The 16,874-nt window shown below is 42.9% G+C and overlaps 1 protein-coding gene across 3 annotated transcripts in view; it reads left to right on the forward strand.

Moving 5' to 3' along the window:
* LOC129869609 (discoidin domain-containing receptor 2-like) overlaps positions 1 to 10,142 on the forward strand; it is a 54,203-nt gene extending 44,061 nt beyond the window's left edge. The window contains exons 7-17 of one of the 3 annotated variants that reach the window (XM_055944159.1): positions 740 to 923; positions 1,384 to 1,624; positions 1,756 to 1,827; positions 1,989 to 2,125; positions 2,352 to 2,571; positions 2,749 to 2,987; positions 3,278 to 3,405; positions 3,612 to 3,809; positions 3,925 to 4,159; positions 7,019 to 7,168; positions 7,268 to 10,142. In XM_055944159.1, coding sequence (XP_055800134.1) covers positions 740 to 923; positions 1,384 to 1,624; positions 1,756 to 1,827; positions 1,989 to 2,125; positions 2,352 to 2,571; positions 2,749 to 2,987; positions 3,278 to 3,405; positions 3,612 to 3,809; positions 3,925 to 4,159; positions 7,019 to 7,168; positions 7,268 to 7,399 — 1,936 coding nt within the window. In that variant the 3' untranslated portion in view covers positions 7,400 to 10,142. The remainder of the gene's footprint in view (positions 1 to 739; positions 924 to 1,383; positions 1,625 to 1,755; positions 1,828 to 1,988; positions 2,126 to 2,351; positions 2,572 to 2,748; positions 2,988 to 3,277; positions 3,406 to 3,611; positions 3,810 to 3,924; positions 4,160 to 7,018; positions 7,169 to 7,267) is intronic. The other 2 variants (XM_055944161.1, XM_055944160.1) reach the window with 2 other exon arrangements.
* Positions 10,143 to 16,874: the final 6,732 nt, after the last annotated feature.

A 16,874-nucleotide genomic window follows, 5' to 3' on the forward strand; every position in this document is an offset into this window, starting at 1 on the left:
TGCCATAGTTCTGGCAGGATGTAGACCGTGGCATGGGTCACTGTGGTTATGCCACACACACACACAAACAATTACACCCACGGATGGCTTCTGATCCATGAACGCGTGGGAGAGTTTGATTAAGTGTCTTTGGAATTAAACCTGACGTCTTGGGAGCATAAATTACTATTTGGGTATCCTTCCTTTCTGTGTTAGTGTTTGAGTCACTGTGTGCTGAACAATATCCTCCATTACACTGCCATCAGTTTGTCTCTGCTATAGTAGTCAGGAAGTCTCTCTCCCTCGCTTCTTTCTTTCTCCTCTCACTCTCTGAGTTTGAGTCTGTTAAAGTAGTCCAAGAAGAGAAAATGGCTGTTTTGACACCACAGCCAAGATGAGATATTGAGGGTGGTGGATAATATGATGCTACCACCTAGTGGTGGGTGGAGGGAGGTTGAACAAACACATAGTGAAATAGTTTCTCTCCACCTTCCTCCTCACAAAATAAATATTTAGCATTGTAAATAAAATTTGTAATTAAACATGAAACTAGTCATTATTGTGTGCCAAGCAAGGTTGTCAAGTAGTTGTTTACATGTCGCCAGGTCTCCTTAAAAGGATAGTTCAGCCACAGACTCTCTTGTTCACCACAGAAACAAAGTTTTCTAGACATTTTTACTTTGTATTTTGACTACCTCAAAATACTCCAACACTGAGCTCTATCTTCCTCTCCTCTCCCCTTTTTCTTCTCCATCCCCAGTATGACGGAGGGGCTAGGCCAGCTGACTGATGGAATGTGTGGATTAGATGACTTCAGCCACAGCCACGTCTACAATGTGTGGCCTGGTTACGACTACGTGGGATGGACCAATGAGAGCTTTCCCAATGGATACGTGGAGATCATGTTCGAGTTTGACCGCACTCGCAATTTCACCACCATGAAGGTGTGTGTGAAAGGATTGTGGGGAGGCAGACAACCTCTTTTTTTAATTTAACCTTTATTTATTTAACTAGGCAAGTCAGTTAAGAACAAATTCTTATTTACAATGACGGCCTACCCCAGCCAAACCCTAAACCGGACGACACTGGGCCAATTGTGCCTGTTGTGGTACAGACTGGAATCAAACCAGGGTCTGTAGTGACGCCTCTAGCATTGAGATGCAGTGCCTTAGACCGCTGCGCCACTCGGGAGCCCCATTTCTACTCCAGCTGGCATTTCAAGTGTTCACCACCTCCCAAATAACAGGCATTGCATTTCTAAATCTTTCAGCTTCTTGACCCTATTTCCATCACCCTAAAATGTTTTTCCTGCAGGTTGATTGTAATAACCTGTTTCACTGTAACAACATATACCCCTCTTGCTCTCCCCTCTCTCTTTCTGTCTCTCTCTTTCTCTGTTTCTAGGTGCACTGTAACAACATGTTCATGAAGCATGTCAAGGCGTTCCGCCAGGTGGTGTGTTACTTCCGTTCTGAGGCTGACTGGGAGGCCACGCCCCTTTCCTTTAGTCCAGTGGTGGATGACGTCAATCTCAGCGCCCGCTTCGTCACCATCTCTCTGGCCAATCATATGGCCAGCGCAATCAAGTGCCAGTTCTACTTCGCTGAAGCCTGGATGATGTTTAGCGAAATCACCTTCCAGTCAGGTAAACATGTGTACCGGTACACACACCTCAGATCACCTCCAACTCATGTATAGAGAACACCCCTTTCAATATGAATCTGTAAACTATTATCTGTTCTTTGTTGTGATTCACGTCTGTCTCTGCTCTTCCAGACACAGCCATGTACAACACTACCCTGGCTCCCCCCAAGACTGGCAGCAGCCCCCCCACTAGCACTCAACCAGGTCAGTGCCCACTCCACATGCATCACACAAACACAAGCTGTAACAGTATTTACCTTTTTTAACACACACTCCCACCCGTGAGCAATGCATTTCGTGCAAAGAATTTCCTGCTTTAATTATGTAATCCAATCAAATTATGTCTTCCTCTATCCCCTCCCCAGGGGATGACCCCACCCACAAAATAGATGACAGCAACACCAGAATTCTGATTGTCTGCCTGGTGGCCATCATTCTTATCCTTGTCGCCATCATTGTCATCATCCTCTGGAGGCAGGTCTGGCAGAAGATGCTGGAGAAGGTGAGAGATGCCACCTGGTCACACATACATACAAATTAGTTTTGCCTGAGTTAAAAAGCATTTTGATGCTCCATATCTCTGAATTGTGAACGTTAGTTATTGTGACTGTTTGTAACTATCCGGAAATGTAAAATATTATTAAAAGTTGGGTAAATAAATCCTACCATGTGTTGATCAATCAAGGCTGGTCAGATGTGTCTCTTTACCCCAGCATCCTTTATTCTAGGCCTCGCGGCGGATGCTGGACGATGAACTAACTGCTAGTCTGTCACTACAGAGCGAGACGTTCGCCTACAGCCACAACAACCCGACATCATCGTCAGCACCCAGCGAGCAGGAGTCTAGCTCCACCTACGAGCGTATCTTCCCCCTGGGCCCTGACTACCAGGAACCCTCACGACTCATACGCATGCTACCTGAGTTCTCCCACACCTCCGAGGATGCCGGTGAGTAGACCAGACACACAAGGCAGAGTTTAAATGACCAGAAAAGACATGAGAGAGTTGAATTAAGGAGGTTGAAAAATGATCATGTCTGCTCATTCTGTAAGCATGAAGTCACCCCATTGTGTATGATGATCTCATATTGCTGAATCTACCTTCAACTCTTTTGTCTGGTATCAGCTTTGATCAGCACAGCAGTGACAGCCTCCAAGGCTCCCACTGCAACAGTTGCTCAGGACGGAGTCCCTCACTATGCCGAGGCAGACATCGTCAACCTGCAGGGCGTAACCGGGGGCAACACGTACGCCGTCCCTGCTTTAACCATGGACCTGCTGTCAGGGAAGGACGTGGCAGTGGAAGAGTTCCCCAGGAAACTGCTCACCTTCAAAGAGAAGCTGGGCGAGGGACAGTTTGGAGAGGTTTGTGTTCTCTGGACATTACATAGTAATCAATGCCATGTTTGAGTTACATTATTTCAACTAATTTCTTATGCACTTCTGAGATTAACAATATTGATCAGGGTCATTAATTAGATTAATCTGGGGATTTAGGCTGAAGAAAAAGCTTGCGCAACCTTTGTGGCTCTTTAGAACCATTGTTAGTGACCACTAGATGTCATGTGTTGATCAGAGTCTCCAGGCTCTTCAGAACCATCTTTAGTGACCACTAAATGTAGTGATCAGAGTCTTCATATTCCGTCTCCCTACAGGTCCACTTGTGTGAGGCAGAGACCATGAAGGAGTTTATAGATGAGGATTTATCCTTCAACATCAGTGACAACCAGCCAGTACTGGTTGCTGTAAAGATGCTCAGAGCAGATGCTAACAAAAACGCCAGGTGAGGGGAAGCACACTCCTGATCAGAGAACACAGTGAATGTCTGCCTATGCTGCTCCCAAATGTATTGACCACGTAGACATGTTTTGAGTGATTCCTCCAGCACATGTTTTATGTGTGTGTTTTGGGATTAATTCCTATTTATCATTCAAAGCTCTCACAGTCTCCCTACTGACCTCTAACCGCTGACCTCTGTGTTATAATCAGGAATGACTTTCTGAAGGAGATTAAGATCATGTCACGTCTGAAGGACCCCAACATCATCCGTCTGCTGGCCGTGTGTATCTGCAGCGACCCCCTCTGCATGATCACAGAGTACATGGAGAACGGTGACCTCAACCAGTTCCTGTCCCGCCATGAACCTGAGGGACAGATAGCACTCATCAGCAACGTAACCACTGTCGGGTAGGGATAAGGGGATGGAGGCTGGGGCAGGGGTGTGTGTGTAATCCTGTATATCTCTTCACCTCTCCTGGTGCTGACTCTCTCTCTCTACATCTCTGCCTCTCCTCTGCTCCAGCTACAGTGACCTGCGCTACATGGCCACTCAGATTGCCTCAGGGATGAGGTACCTCTCCTCGCTTAACTTTGTCCACAGAGACCTGGCCACGAGGAACTGTCTGGTGGGGAAGAACTACACCATCAAGATTGCTGACTTTGGCATGAGCAGGAACCTGTACAGTGGAGACTACTACCGCATCCAGGGTCGGGCCGTGCTGCCCATACGATGGATGTCCTGGGAGAGCATACTGCTGGTGAGGACTGAGGGACGGAGGGAGAGAGGGAGGGAGAAGCTGGTGAGACGTGGTGGCCCCCTGGTGGTCTTATATGGAATAGATACCTTAGTTCACTTTTCTTTTTTTTTCTTTTTTTTTTACCTTTATTTAACTAGGAAAGTCAGTTAAGAACAAATTCTTATTTACAATGAAGGCCTACCAAAAGGCAAAAAGATTCCTGCAGGGACGAGGGCTGGGATTAAACATTTAAAAAAAGATATAGGACAAAACACACATCACGACAAGAGAGACAACACAATACTACATAAAAGAGACCTAATACAAGAACATAGCATGGCAGCAACACATGACAACACAGTATGGTAACAACACAACATGACAACAACATGGTAGCAACACAACATGGCAGCAGCACAACATGGTAGCAGCACAAAACATGGTACAAGCATTATTGGGTACAGACAACAGCACAGGGGCAAGAAGGTAGAGACAACAATACATCACGCAAAGCAGACACAACTGTCAGTAAGAGTGTCCATGATTGAGTCTTTGAATGAAGAGATTGAGATAAAACTGTCCAGTTTGAGTGTTTGTTGCAGCTCGTTCCAGTCGCTAGCTGCAGCGAACTGAAAAGAGGAGCGACCCAGGGATGCGACTGGCAGAACGGGTGTTGTATGTGAAGGATGAGGGCTGCAGTAAATATCTCAGGCCTCCCCCTATCTAAGAGGGTTTTATAAATAAGCATCGACCAGTGAGTCTACAGAGACGGGTATACAGAGATGACCAGTTTACAGAGGAGTATAGAGTGCAGTGACGTGTCCTATAAGTAGCATTGGTGGCAAATCTGATGGCCGAATTGTAAAGAACATCTAGCCTCACGAGAGCACCCTTACCTGCCGATTTATAAATTACATCTCCCTAATCTAGCATGGTTAGGATGGTCATCTGAATCAGGATTAGTTTGGCAGCTGGGGTGAAAGAGGAGCGAGTACGATAGAGGAAACTAAGTCTAGATGTAACTTTAGCCTGCATCTTTGATATGTGCTGAGAGAATGACAGTGCACTGTCTAGCCATACTCCCAAGTACTTGTATGAAGTGACTACCTCAAGCGCTAAACCCTCAGAGGTAATGATCACACCAGTGGGGAGAGGAGCATTCTTCTTACCAAACCACATGACCTTTGTTTTGGAGGTGTTCAGAACAAGGTTAAGGGCAGAGAAAGTTTGTTGGACACTAAGAAAGCTTTGTTGTAGTGCGTTTAACACAAATTCCGGGGAGGGGTCAGCTAAGTTTAAGACTGTATCATCTGCATATAAATGGAGGAGAGAGCTCCCTACTGCCTGAGCTATGTTGTTGATGTAAATTGAGAAGAGCGTAGGGCCTAGGATCGAGCCTTGTGGTACTCCCTTGGTGACAGGCACTGGCTGAGACAGCAAATGTTCTGACTTTATACACTGCACTCTTTGAGAGAGATAGTTAGCAAACCAGGCCAAAGACCCCTCGGAGACACCAATACTCCTTAACCGGCCCATAAGAATGGAATGGTCTACCGTATCAAAATCTTTGGCCAAGTCAATAAAAATAGCAGCACAACATTGCTTAGATTCAAGGGCAATGGTGACATCATTGAGGACCTTTAAGGTTGCAGTGACACATCCATAACCTGAGCGGAAACCAGATTGCATACCAGAGAGAATACTATAGACATCAAGAAAGCGAGTCAGTTGATTATTGACAGGTTTTTCCAACACTTGATAAACAGGGCAAAATAGAAATAGGCCTATAACAGTTAGGATCAGCTTGATCTCCCCCTTTAAATAAAGGACGAAACGTGGCTGCCTTCCAAGCAATGGGAACCTCCCCAGAGATGAGAGACAGGTTAAAAAGGTCAGAGATAGGCTTGGCGATGACAGGAGCAGCAACCTTAAAGAAGAAAGGGTCTAAACCATCTGACCCCGTTTTTTGGGGTCAAGTTTAAGGAGCTCCTTTAGCACCTCGGACTCAGTGACCGCCTGTGGGGAAAAGTTTTGTAGCGGGGCAGGGGGAAAAGAGGGAGCAGCATCGGGGCTAGTTGCATTAGAAGGGGTGGGAGATGAGGAAATGTTGGACCTGCAAGGAGGCATGGCTGAGTCAAATAGTAATCCTGACTTAATGTGGTCAGTGGTGATTAAAGAGCTCAGCCATGTGCTTATTGTCAGTAACAACCACATCATCAACTTTAAGGGACATGGGCAGCTGTGAGGAGGAGGGTTTATTCTCCAGGTCTTTAACCGTTTTCTAGAACTTCTTGGGGTTAGACCCACAGAGAGAGAACTGCTCCTTAAAGTAACTAACTTTGGCCTTCCGGATAGCCTGAGTGCACTTATTTCTCATTTGCCCGAACGATAGCCAGTCAGCTTGAGTATGTGTTTGCCGAGCCTTTCGCCAAATGCAATTCTTGAGCTGGAGTAACTCTGCAAGATCTCGGTCGAACCATGTGCTGAACCTGTTTTTAATTCTCATTTTCTTTATGGGGGCCTCTTTGTTAATAATACCGCTGAAAATATCAAAAAAGAAGGTCCAAGCGTCTGTGACACAACTGTGGGAAGCATTGGAGTCAACATAGGCCAGCATCCCTGTAGAATGCTTTTGACACCTTGTAGAGTCCATGCTCTGACAAATTGAGGCTGTTCTGAGGGCAAAGGGGGGGGGGGGGGGGGGGGGGGGGGCGCATGTTCCTAATGTTTGATATACTCAGTGTATGTTTACTGTAATGGGCCTGTGAATGAGGGCTTTGGTTATCAGTTGAACTATCCCCTTTTTTAAGCCCCTACAAATCATCTAAACTCAATAACTTATGTAGCCTAATGTCTGTTGTTCTGCCTCTTCACTCCCAGGGTAAGTTCACCACAGCCAGTGACGTGTGGGCGTTTGGGGTGACACTGTGGGAGACCCTGACCTTCTGTAAGGAGCAGCCTTACTCCCAGCTGACTGATGAACAGGTCATAGAGAACACTGGGGAGTTCTTCAGGGACCAGAAACGACAGGTGAGAGACACACTCAAACTGACTCACTCTCTTTTGCTGCAGATCTACCTGCCTATGATCTACTGTATTGTACCTGATTGTCTTCTCTATATGTTGTAGATCTACCTGCCCCAGCCAGTGCTGTGTCCTGACTCTTTGTATAAGATCATGCTGTGTTGTTGGAGAAGGAACACCAAGGAGAGGCCTTCCTTCCAGGAGATTCACCGAGTGCTGCTGGAAAGCCCAGCTTAGGGCCCGAACCCCTGGGCCAGCACACACACACACACACACACACAGACACACACACAGACACACACACAGACACACAGACAGACAGACAGACAGACAGACAGACAGACAGACAGACGAAACGCATCAACAACACATTAAGCATCGGTCTATAAGTCAAAGGGTCAACTCAGTTCAACTTTGATGCACAGAAAAATTACGAATGGCTGTCTGTTGTCTCAGCTAGAGAAGTAAAAGTGAAATCTATCAATGAAAGTTCTGCACTTTTTAAAATGTATCATTTATTCCAAATGGTGCTAGAAATAAGTATAAAGTTTCCACCTTGTTTAATGCAATGTAATGCCATGTCTATGAATTCAATTGTGTTTTCTTTAAGAAGACTGCTTGAATGTAAATCAGATGTCTTCATTAAGCAAACCATCAGTGTTCAGTTTGGAGAATTTTGATACATTAAAAGTTTTCTTTTTCTTTTGCAAGGTTATTCATCTCAGTCACTCTGACCGTTTCTTTGTACACTTTGCTTAGAGTTAACAGGGATAATGGTAATGTAGTCAATGCATTATATGACTCTTTACATGATCCTGACTTACTATCACCCATTTTGAATCTGTTGACAATGTGTCATATAGATATAACATATCTAATCTGTTGGCTTTGAGTAAAGAGTTACAAGTGATGAACAAATTTATAACAGGCAATAACCATTATTCGACCATATCTCAGCTATAGTACTCTCTGGCAGTACACTTTGCCACAGTGTCTGCCAGTGATATTTGACCAAGAGTGCTCAAAGACATTGGTGTGTATGTACTTCAATAGATCTTGTTAAATCTCAAATAGTAATATTTTGTATTGATATTTATATGTATTGTTTATATTTCAGTTTGCTTTCTGTTTATATATTTGGGTACTGATCAGCTTCTTTTTGCATGGGAAAATTTGTACAAAGTTGTACGTTGTGCAATTTTCAAGATTCAGTTTTGTAGTTTTGTATTTTGTTGAACATCTCAGTCGAGAGTAGTTTCAGAAAATGACAGTAGGCTTTGTGGAATGTGGGGTGGACAAATGATGGTTCTCATTCATATTTGTGACCAAATCACTGTCCAAATCAGATCGTAGATCAGCTGCAGTACTGCTGGTCCATGTTCAGTCCATACTGAGCAGATTATAAATAAAATGCCTTAGTGCTGGTCCATGTTCAGTCCATACTGAGCAGATTATAAATAAAATGCCTTAGTGCTGGTCCATGTTCAGTCCATACTGAGCAGATTATAAATAAAATGCCTTAGTGCTGGTCCATGTTCAGTCCATACTGAGCAGATTATAAATAAACTGCATTAGTGCTGGTCCATGTTCAGTCCATACTGAGCAGATTATAAATAAAATGCCTTAGTGCTGGTCCATGTTCAGTCCATACTGAGCAGATTATAAATAAAATGCCTTAGTGCTGGTCCATGTTCAGTCCATACTGAGCAGATTATAAATAAACTGCATTAGTGCTGGTCCATACTGATCAGATTATGGTGCTAATCAGGATCCAGACTGGAGGGGAGAGGATGTGCTAACTAAGTTCTGATGGGTCTTTGTAGGAAACGATGCTTCTAGAGAGAAAGATTTTTTAAATGGTTAGTGTGTTTACTACCTTTGTACAACAAATGTGCTATGCTATCATTGTGTTGTATTGAACGTGTTAAAATGCACAGTTGTTCTGAACAGGACAACAACTGTTTATGATGTATCTCTGTTGAAAGAGAGTGAGAGCTGAACGGTGATTAAAGGGTTTCTGAATACAGTTACAGTGAGGATGATAATCAGTCAGAAGGATTTCAGACAATCTCAACTGCACACAAGGACAGTTGTTGTACAACAAGACCGTTACTATAGTAGCTATTAGGATTATGCAATTCTTTCACCATTAGCTTTAGGTTTGAACCCTAAATGACTTCAATATGTTATCAACCTGTCTCCAGTCTTCATGGTCTACAGGCTTAGTTTTGATGTCCTGCTTCCTACAATCACACACAGATGCAACTTTACTCAGGGGCCTTCTCCTTCTTATCAGCAACCTTCGCCCCTGGACCTTATTATTCACATTCTGGTGTCATTATGGGCCATCTTTATAGGTTGTGTTCAGTTATAGGCTGAGACACAAATCAAACACTATTCAAGTTTTAATGACACATGCACAAGCACAGTGAATTGCTTTTCTTGCCAACTCAAAACCCAACTATGGGCTTTCAATAACAATGTATAAATAGAAAAAAAAACAAGAAATAAGAATAGGAATTATGAACTACACGATCAAGTAAGTAAGCGTACTATATACAGAAAATATTTTAAAAGTCAGTTGTTTTATTTCTGTATTTCATTTATCATTTTCTGATTTTCTCCTGACCATGAACTGACCTTATATTGCCCTGTGGGAAGTATATTTGTACATATATTCTAGTCCATAGTAATGGTTTGATAGTCAGTAGTATGGATGAGGCATGCATTGATATATATCCTTAAGACCAAAATGGGACCCATTCACAGCATCTCAATGTTTCAGCTTGTTTGAATGCTTTATTGTATTATTACAGATTTTGCATCTATAAAGCAAATGAGGGGATACTTATTGTATAGTAATGAAGTTGTATAGAGGTTATTAGTGTGTCAGTGCACAAGAAAATTAAATAGTGGTTGAGTTTTATAAGTTCTTTGTACTCAAATGGGTTTTTTTTATCAATAAAAACATTGAATTTTGTCTGATTTGTCATGGTGATAATTTGTTACAGACGAAATAAAACAAATCACCTAAATGATGCATTGTCTATTGTTTTGATTTACAATAAAGTCTACATTCATGTGACCAATGGATATAGGTTTATGTGAATCACAGAGTTCAGGATATGAATATGTGACACTTCGACGGGATTTTCTACTCAACCATTTCTTATTTTCCTATATCTGGGCTGACAGTAGTCTAAACGCTATTGGCTGGGGCTAGGGCTAGGATGTCGCAGTAGTCTGATTTCAACGTCGTACTCTACAGTTTGTGGACAAATTGTTGCTGTATTTATATATAATTATATTGATTTAAACCAAGGACGTGTTAGTTACCGGAGCGAACACGTAAATATACACGTCTTGGTTTTATTACTGTATCGGTGAAGGAAACAAGTTTTTTGCAACTTTGTCTTTCTCCGCTAGACTAGTGGACAGCGCTGTAACTGCAAATAGATTAGCGTCGTCACTAGTTACCACAGGCACCCCGCCTATTTCTACAATGTATTTTTTTTAAAGTGTGATTTTACACCTAACCGTATCCTTAACCTTATCCCTGACCTTAAATTAAGACCAAAAAGCTAATTTTATATATACAACTTTGACTTTGTGGCTGTGGTAACTAGTGAAACCAACCCTTTTCCTGGAGCGCAACCTTCCTGCAGGTTTTCCCTCTAGCACACCTTCCCAAAAGAGTAGAGGCAAACGGGGACCAACTCCATGTTAATGCCCATGATTTTGTAATGAGATGTTCAACGAGCAGGTGTTCACATACTTTTGGTCATGTAGTGTATAGATAGATAATCATAAAGACATCTGTTTGGGTCATGTAATCTTATCTTATTAACTTGTTATACATCACCTGAGATAGTAGTTTTTGTAAAGACATTGAGGACACTGGATCCATCTGCCCTTCACCAACTGCCTTTTCATAGCAACACTTCATAAAAAATTAACACCACAGTTTCTATGACAATAGTTCTGTCCTCTTCCCTGGAGATTTTATTTGCTCACTGCTGATTCCAGAGTCACCTCTACTATTCTGCTTACCTCAGGGTTCTTCTGACCTCAGGGCTCTGTATTGGAGAGCCCAGTTGACTGTGGTGGTGTCTCTTATCACTTCTGTATTGATGACCAACCTACAGCATCCTGCACTCTTTCCCCGCCCACCTCTGGTACCTGCTCATGCACATTTTCTGGCTGGTCTGTGTGTGTGTGTGTACGTGTGTGATAATAGTATTTATTTAAAGGGGAATTTTACTCAAATAACTTGTTCCACAAAACTGTGCATGTCAACGCTCAAGTTTTCAAGATGTATTCAGTTTCCAAGATATACAGTGCATTTGGAAAGTATTCAGACCTTGACTTTTTCCACATTTTGTTACTTCACAGAATTACTGTTAAATTGCTAAAATAGATTTTTTCCTTCATCAATCTACACACAATACCCCATAATGACAAAGCAAAAATAGTTTATTTATACATTTTTGCAAATGTATAAAACCTTTAAACTGAAATATCACATTTACATAAGTATTCAGACCCTTTACTCAGTACTTTGTTGAAGCACCGTTGGCAGCGATTACAGGCACAACTGTATTTGGGGAGTTTCTCCAATTCTTCTCTGCAGATCCTCTCAATCTCTGTCAGGTTGGATGGGGAGAGTCGCTACACAGCTATTTTCAGGTCTCACTAAAGATTTTCAATCAGGTTCAAGTCTGGGCTCTGGCTGTGCCACTCAAGGACATTTAGAGACTTGTCCCAATGTCACTACTGTGTCGTCTTGACTGTGTGCTTAGGGTCGTTGTCCTGTTGGAAGGTGAACCTTTGCCCCAGTCTGAGGTCCTGAGCTCTCTGGCGCTCAAGGATCTCTCTGTACTTTGCTCTGTTTATCTTTCCCTCGCTCCTGACTAGTCTCCCAGTCCCTGCCACTTTAAAACATCCCCACAGCATGATGCTGCCACCACCATGCTTCACTGTAGGGATGGTGCCAGGTTTCCTCCAGACGTGACACTTGGCATTCAGGCCAAAGAGTTCAATATTGGTTTCATCAGACCAGACAATCTTGTTTCTCATGGTCTGAGAGTCCTTTAGGTGCCTTTTGGCAAATGCCAAGCGGGCTGTCATGTGTCTTTTACTAAGGAGTGGCTTCCTTCTGGCCACTACGATAAAGGCCTGATTGGTGGAGTGCTGCAGAGATGGTTGTCCTTTTTCCATCCCATCTCCACAGAGGATATTCTGGAGCTCTGTCAGAGTGACCATCGGGTTCTTGGTCACCTCCCTGACCAAGGCCCTTCTCCCCCGATTGCTCAGTTTGGCCAGGTGGCCAGCTCTAGGAACAGTCTTGGTGGTTCCAAACTTCTTCCATTTAAGAATAATGGAGGCCACTGTGTTCTTGGGTACCTTCAATGCTGCAGACATTTTTTGGTACCCTTCCACAGATCTGTGGTTCAACACAATCCTTTCTCGGAGCTCGATGGACAGTTCCTTCGACCTCATGGCTTGGTTTTTGCTCTGACATGCACTGTCAACTGAGGGACCTTATATAGACAGGTGAGTGCCTTTCCAAATCATATCTAATCAATTGAATTTTCCACAGGTGGACTCCAAGTTGTAGAAACATCTCAAGGATGATCAATGGAAAAAGGATGCACCTGAGCTTAATTTCGAGTCTCATAGCAAAGGGTCTGAATAATTATGTAAATAAGATATTTCTGTTTTTGTTTTTTATACATTTGCAAAAATGTCTAAAAGCCTAATTTCTCTTTGTCATTATAACATTTAAGTCATTTAGCAGACGCTCTTATCCAGAGCGACTTACAAATTGGAAAGTTCATACATATTCATCCTGGTCCCCCCGTGGGTATTGAACCCTGGTCCCCCCGTGGGAACTGAACCCACAACCCTGGCGTTGCAAGCGCCATGCTCTACCAACTGAGCCACACGGGCGTGGTATTGTGGTATGTGGTATTGTGTGTAGATTGATGATGGGAAAAATATGTAATCCATTTTAGAGTAAGAATAAGGCTATAAGGTAACAAAATATGGAAAATGGGAAGGTGTCTGAATACTTGTCACGTTCTGACCCTAGTTATTGTGTTAATTGTTTGTTTTAGTGGGTCAGGACGTGAGTTGGGTGGGCATTCATTGTTTTGTGTCTGGTTTGTCTATTTCTGTGTTTGACCTGATATGGCTCTCAATCAGAGGCAGCTGTCAATCGTTGTCCCTGATTGAGAACCATATTAAGGTAACCTGTTTGGTGTTGGGTTTTGTGGGTGATTGTATTTCGTGTCAGTGTTCGTGCCACACGGGACTGTTTTCGGTTTGGTCACGTTTGTTGTTTTTGTATCTTGAAGTGTTCAGTTTACTTTCATTAAATAATGAACACTTTCCACTCTGCGTCTTGGTCCGATCCCTACACCTCCTCTTCAGACGAAGAGGAGGAAATCTGCCGTAACAATACTCCCGAATGCACTGTATTGCTTTCATCATGATGATGAGTCTGATCTCTCTTGCTTATTTGGATAGATTAGAATCTTTACCAACATATTCACCTTGACTCAGTAAAATGGAGCGGAGGCTCTGGTATGTACACACACAGACACACACACACCGACTCACTCACACACACACACACACACACACACACACACACACACACACACACACACACACACACACACACACACACACACACACACAAAATATAGCAGAGGCTCTGGAATTTACCACAGATAACATGCCCTCACTGGTATGTACAAGCATCAATAGCACTTCTACCTCTCACAGTGAACCATTGAAACAGATTACCTTTCTGTATTTATATCGCACACAATATTAGCGCTCATCTCTGTTTGTATTTTAATGCTGTGACTTAAGGATTCCATTTTAAGGGTTTGATTAATCTATACCTCTTTTAATTGTGCAGTTCTGGCTGTTTATGCAAAAACCTGATTCTGGATCCTCGTGCTAAATACCAAAGTCTAACCTCAAGCCTGGGAAACAACTACACACACCCTCACAAGGTAGGCTATACAAACCACAGATATCCAGTCAATCCAAGCTAACTGGCTAGGCAATAGCTGTACAAACCACAGATATCCAGTCAATCCAAGCTAACTGGCTAGGCTATAGCTGTACAAACCACAGATATCCAGTCAATCCAAGCTAACTGGCTAGGCTATAGCTGTACAAACCACAGATATCCAGTCAATCCAAGCTAACTGGCTAGGCTATAGCTGTACAAACCACAGATATCCAGTCAATCCAAGCTAACTAGCTAGGCTATAGCTGTACAAACCCAAGTCAATTCAAGTGTGTGATACTGTACACATTAAAAGTTGTAAGCCGTTTTCACAACAACCTCAAGTTATCTGAATCTGCGACATGAACATCACATATTTCTATTGTTCTGTTTTATAAATACAGTACCAGCCTAACTATTTTTGAGTACCAATCTACCAACCAAGCAAGATCTCAATTACAATCATATCAGCTTGGCAAGTATTGATATTCATTTGTCTGATTATATTACTCGTTAGATAATTTTGAAGTGGTGGATTGTAACTGTAGATTAATATTGCATCCGTCCAAATGATTAAATATTAAGTAATTATTCTATCTGTTGGGTGTCATGACTTGCGTTTCTATTCTTGTTAAATCCACTCCAGAAAGCCATTTGCCAGAGCATACTATCAGTCAGCGGGTTGTTTAGCAGCAGTCCCCTGCTGTGTCTGATCGCCTCTCTGTTCCCTTCTCAGATGGATATTGACGGGACATGTCAGATGCCCTGTATGATAAACTACTGGAACTGGAAGACAAAGTGCACAGGAAACTGAAGGAGGAAAAGCAGGGTATTAGAGCAACTCCACAGTAGCCTAGATGAAGGAACACTGGACAAGAGATAACTCCTATCTAATGGACAGACACTCCTATCCTGTCCTGCAGATGACTGAGGCGATAAAAAACGAATCTGATTGACACTATGTCATTGACGGAAGTGATGAATACTGTTTGCCTTATTTTTCTACATTGGCAGGCCTCAAAGACAATGAGTGCTGGTATTATGTTCCAATTTGATTACCACCATGTCACTCATTGCTGCTGCTACTAATGTATTGTATTTGTATTGCATGTATTGTCACAAACACATTTTAAAGTATGTGTATTATTTAATGTATCAAATAATGTAATAACATTCCAATAAACCATATGACTTTTATTAATGATGTCTGCCCCACTGATGCCCTGAATGACTTTGTGGATTCAAAGTGGTAGACCTAGGCTAACTGTAATGATTTTGTTCATTTTAACCAGCATATAGGGCCTACTACTGTAAATGCATGATCCACTTCACATAATTGTTTCTCTGGCTTGCTTGTTTTTTAGTGCTGTGATAACAATCAATAAAAAGGTTTCACCAGACATTGAAATAAAAGCAAAACTGCACATAGCTTACTCACAGCATAGGCTACACAAAAACAGAAATATTCACATGACGTGCCATCACTGTCTAAATAAATGCATAGTGTCAATCAATCCAAATTGCGCCACGATTGACTGTTGTCTCCACATGCAAATCCTGTGCGGTCCATTGTTAGGAGGCTGTCAGCAGTAGGTCTACTATCCCCCATAAAGTTCACATATGTGGTCTGTGTGAGCCAGTCCCCTGTCCTCTGTGGTGTCCCGCCGGGGTGCGCACATGTGTGGTAGTGTATCTGCTCCGGGGGTGGCTGGGCGCACACCCAGCAGCTGTCGTCCTCTGCCGGAGCCTCTGTCAGCATCTCCTCCTCGACACCGCTGAGTTTCGGGTTGCAGAATGCCCAAACCATGCCGCAGAAATACACGAAAAACGACCCCATGACGAAGACCATGAGAGCGTAAGATTCGATCATCGCCTTCGTAACTGCAGATGTCATCGTTCATGTGAATTATGTTGTGCGTAATTAATGTGCATACACTTTCCACCAACCAAACACTTCTCTCTCTCCCCAGCAACAATAGGCTGAAGCAAGCAGATAAATCGCCGCTATAAAATGATATAGAGAGCTATAGAAATCCAGACAAACATTGATATCCCGCCAGAGATGACTTGGAAGGTAGTAAATGGCTTTGATCCAGCCTCGGAGGAGCATTCCCTCTGCGCAGTCTGATGTGATGTCCTGACAGCTCAATGACAATGACAGTCACTACTGTCCCGTCTGTAGAGCGGTGGAGATCATGAGCAATGGCTATCAGGGCTCAAAAACATGATTCATCATATTCTTATTTCAGAGAGGACAGCATCCTGGGATGGGCTAAACCTTTAACAGAACCAGTCATGGCTAGGGTGGGCACTAGGCAGACAGAAACAATTGGATGTAAAATGGAGCTTCCCTCTCTGGAACGAACCCCCTTTCATCTGTGGTGCCAAAGTAGTACCATTCCTCAGAGTCTGGTTGATTCCTCCACTATGGACATGGCTAGACTATGTCTCTCAATGTACATAATAATGTAGACCGACATAAGTTCGGAGTTATGAGGTTATCACTATATAAATGAGTCATCTCGCAGTGTTTGGCATTATACCCTGATGAAGACAGCTTGTCTGTCGAAACGTTGGACATAAATATTTCTCTCTATTTTTTAGGAGTTATCAGGTGCCTTATGCACTCCTAGCAGGAAAAATACACCTATTTAGGTCTGCGTCCATATTAACCAAGTGTCTTAGAGT

The sequence above is a fragment of the Salvelinus fontinalis genome, chromosome 14 (assembly GCF_029448725.1).
Source record: "Salvelinus fontinalis isolate EN_2023a chromosome 14, ASM2944872v1, whole genome shotgun sequence".
In the NCBI taxonomy this organism is placed as follows: Eukaryota; Metazoa; Chordata; class Actinopteri; order Salmoniformes; family Salmonidae; genus Salvelinus; species Salvelinus fontinalis.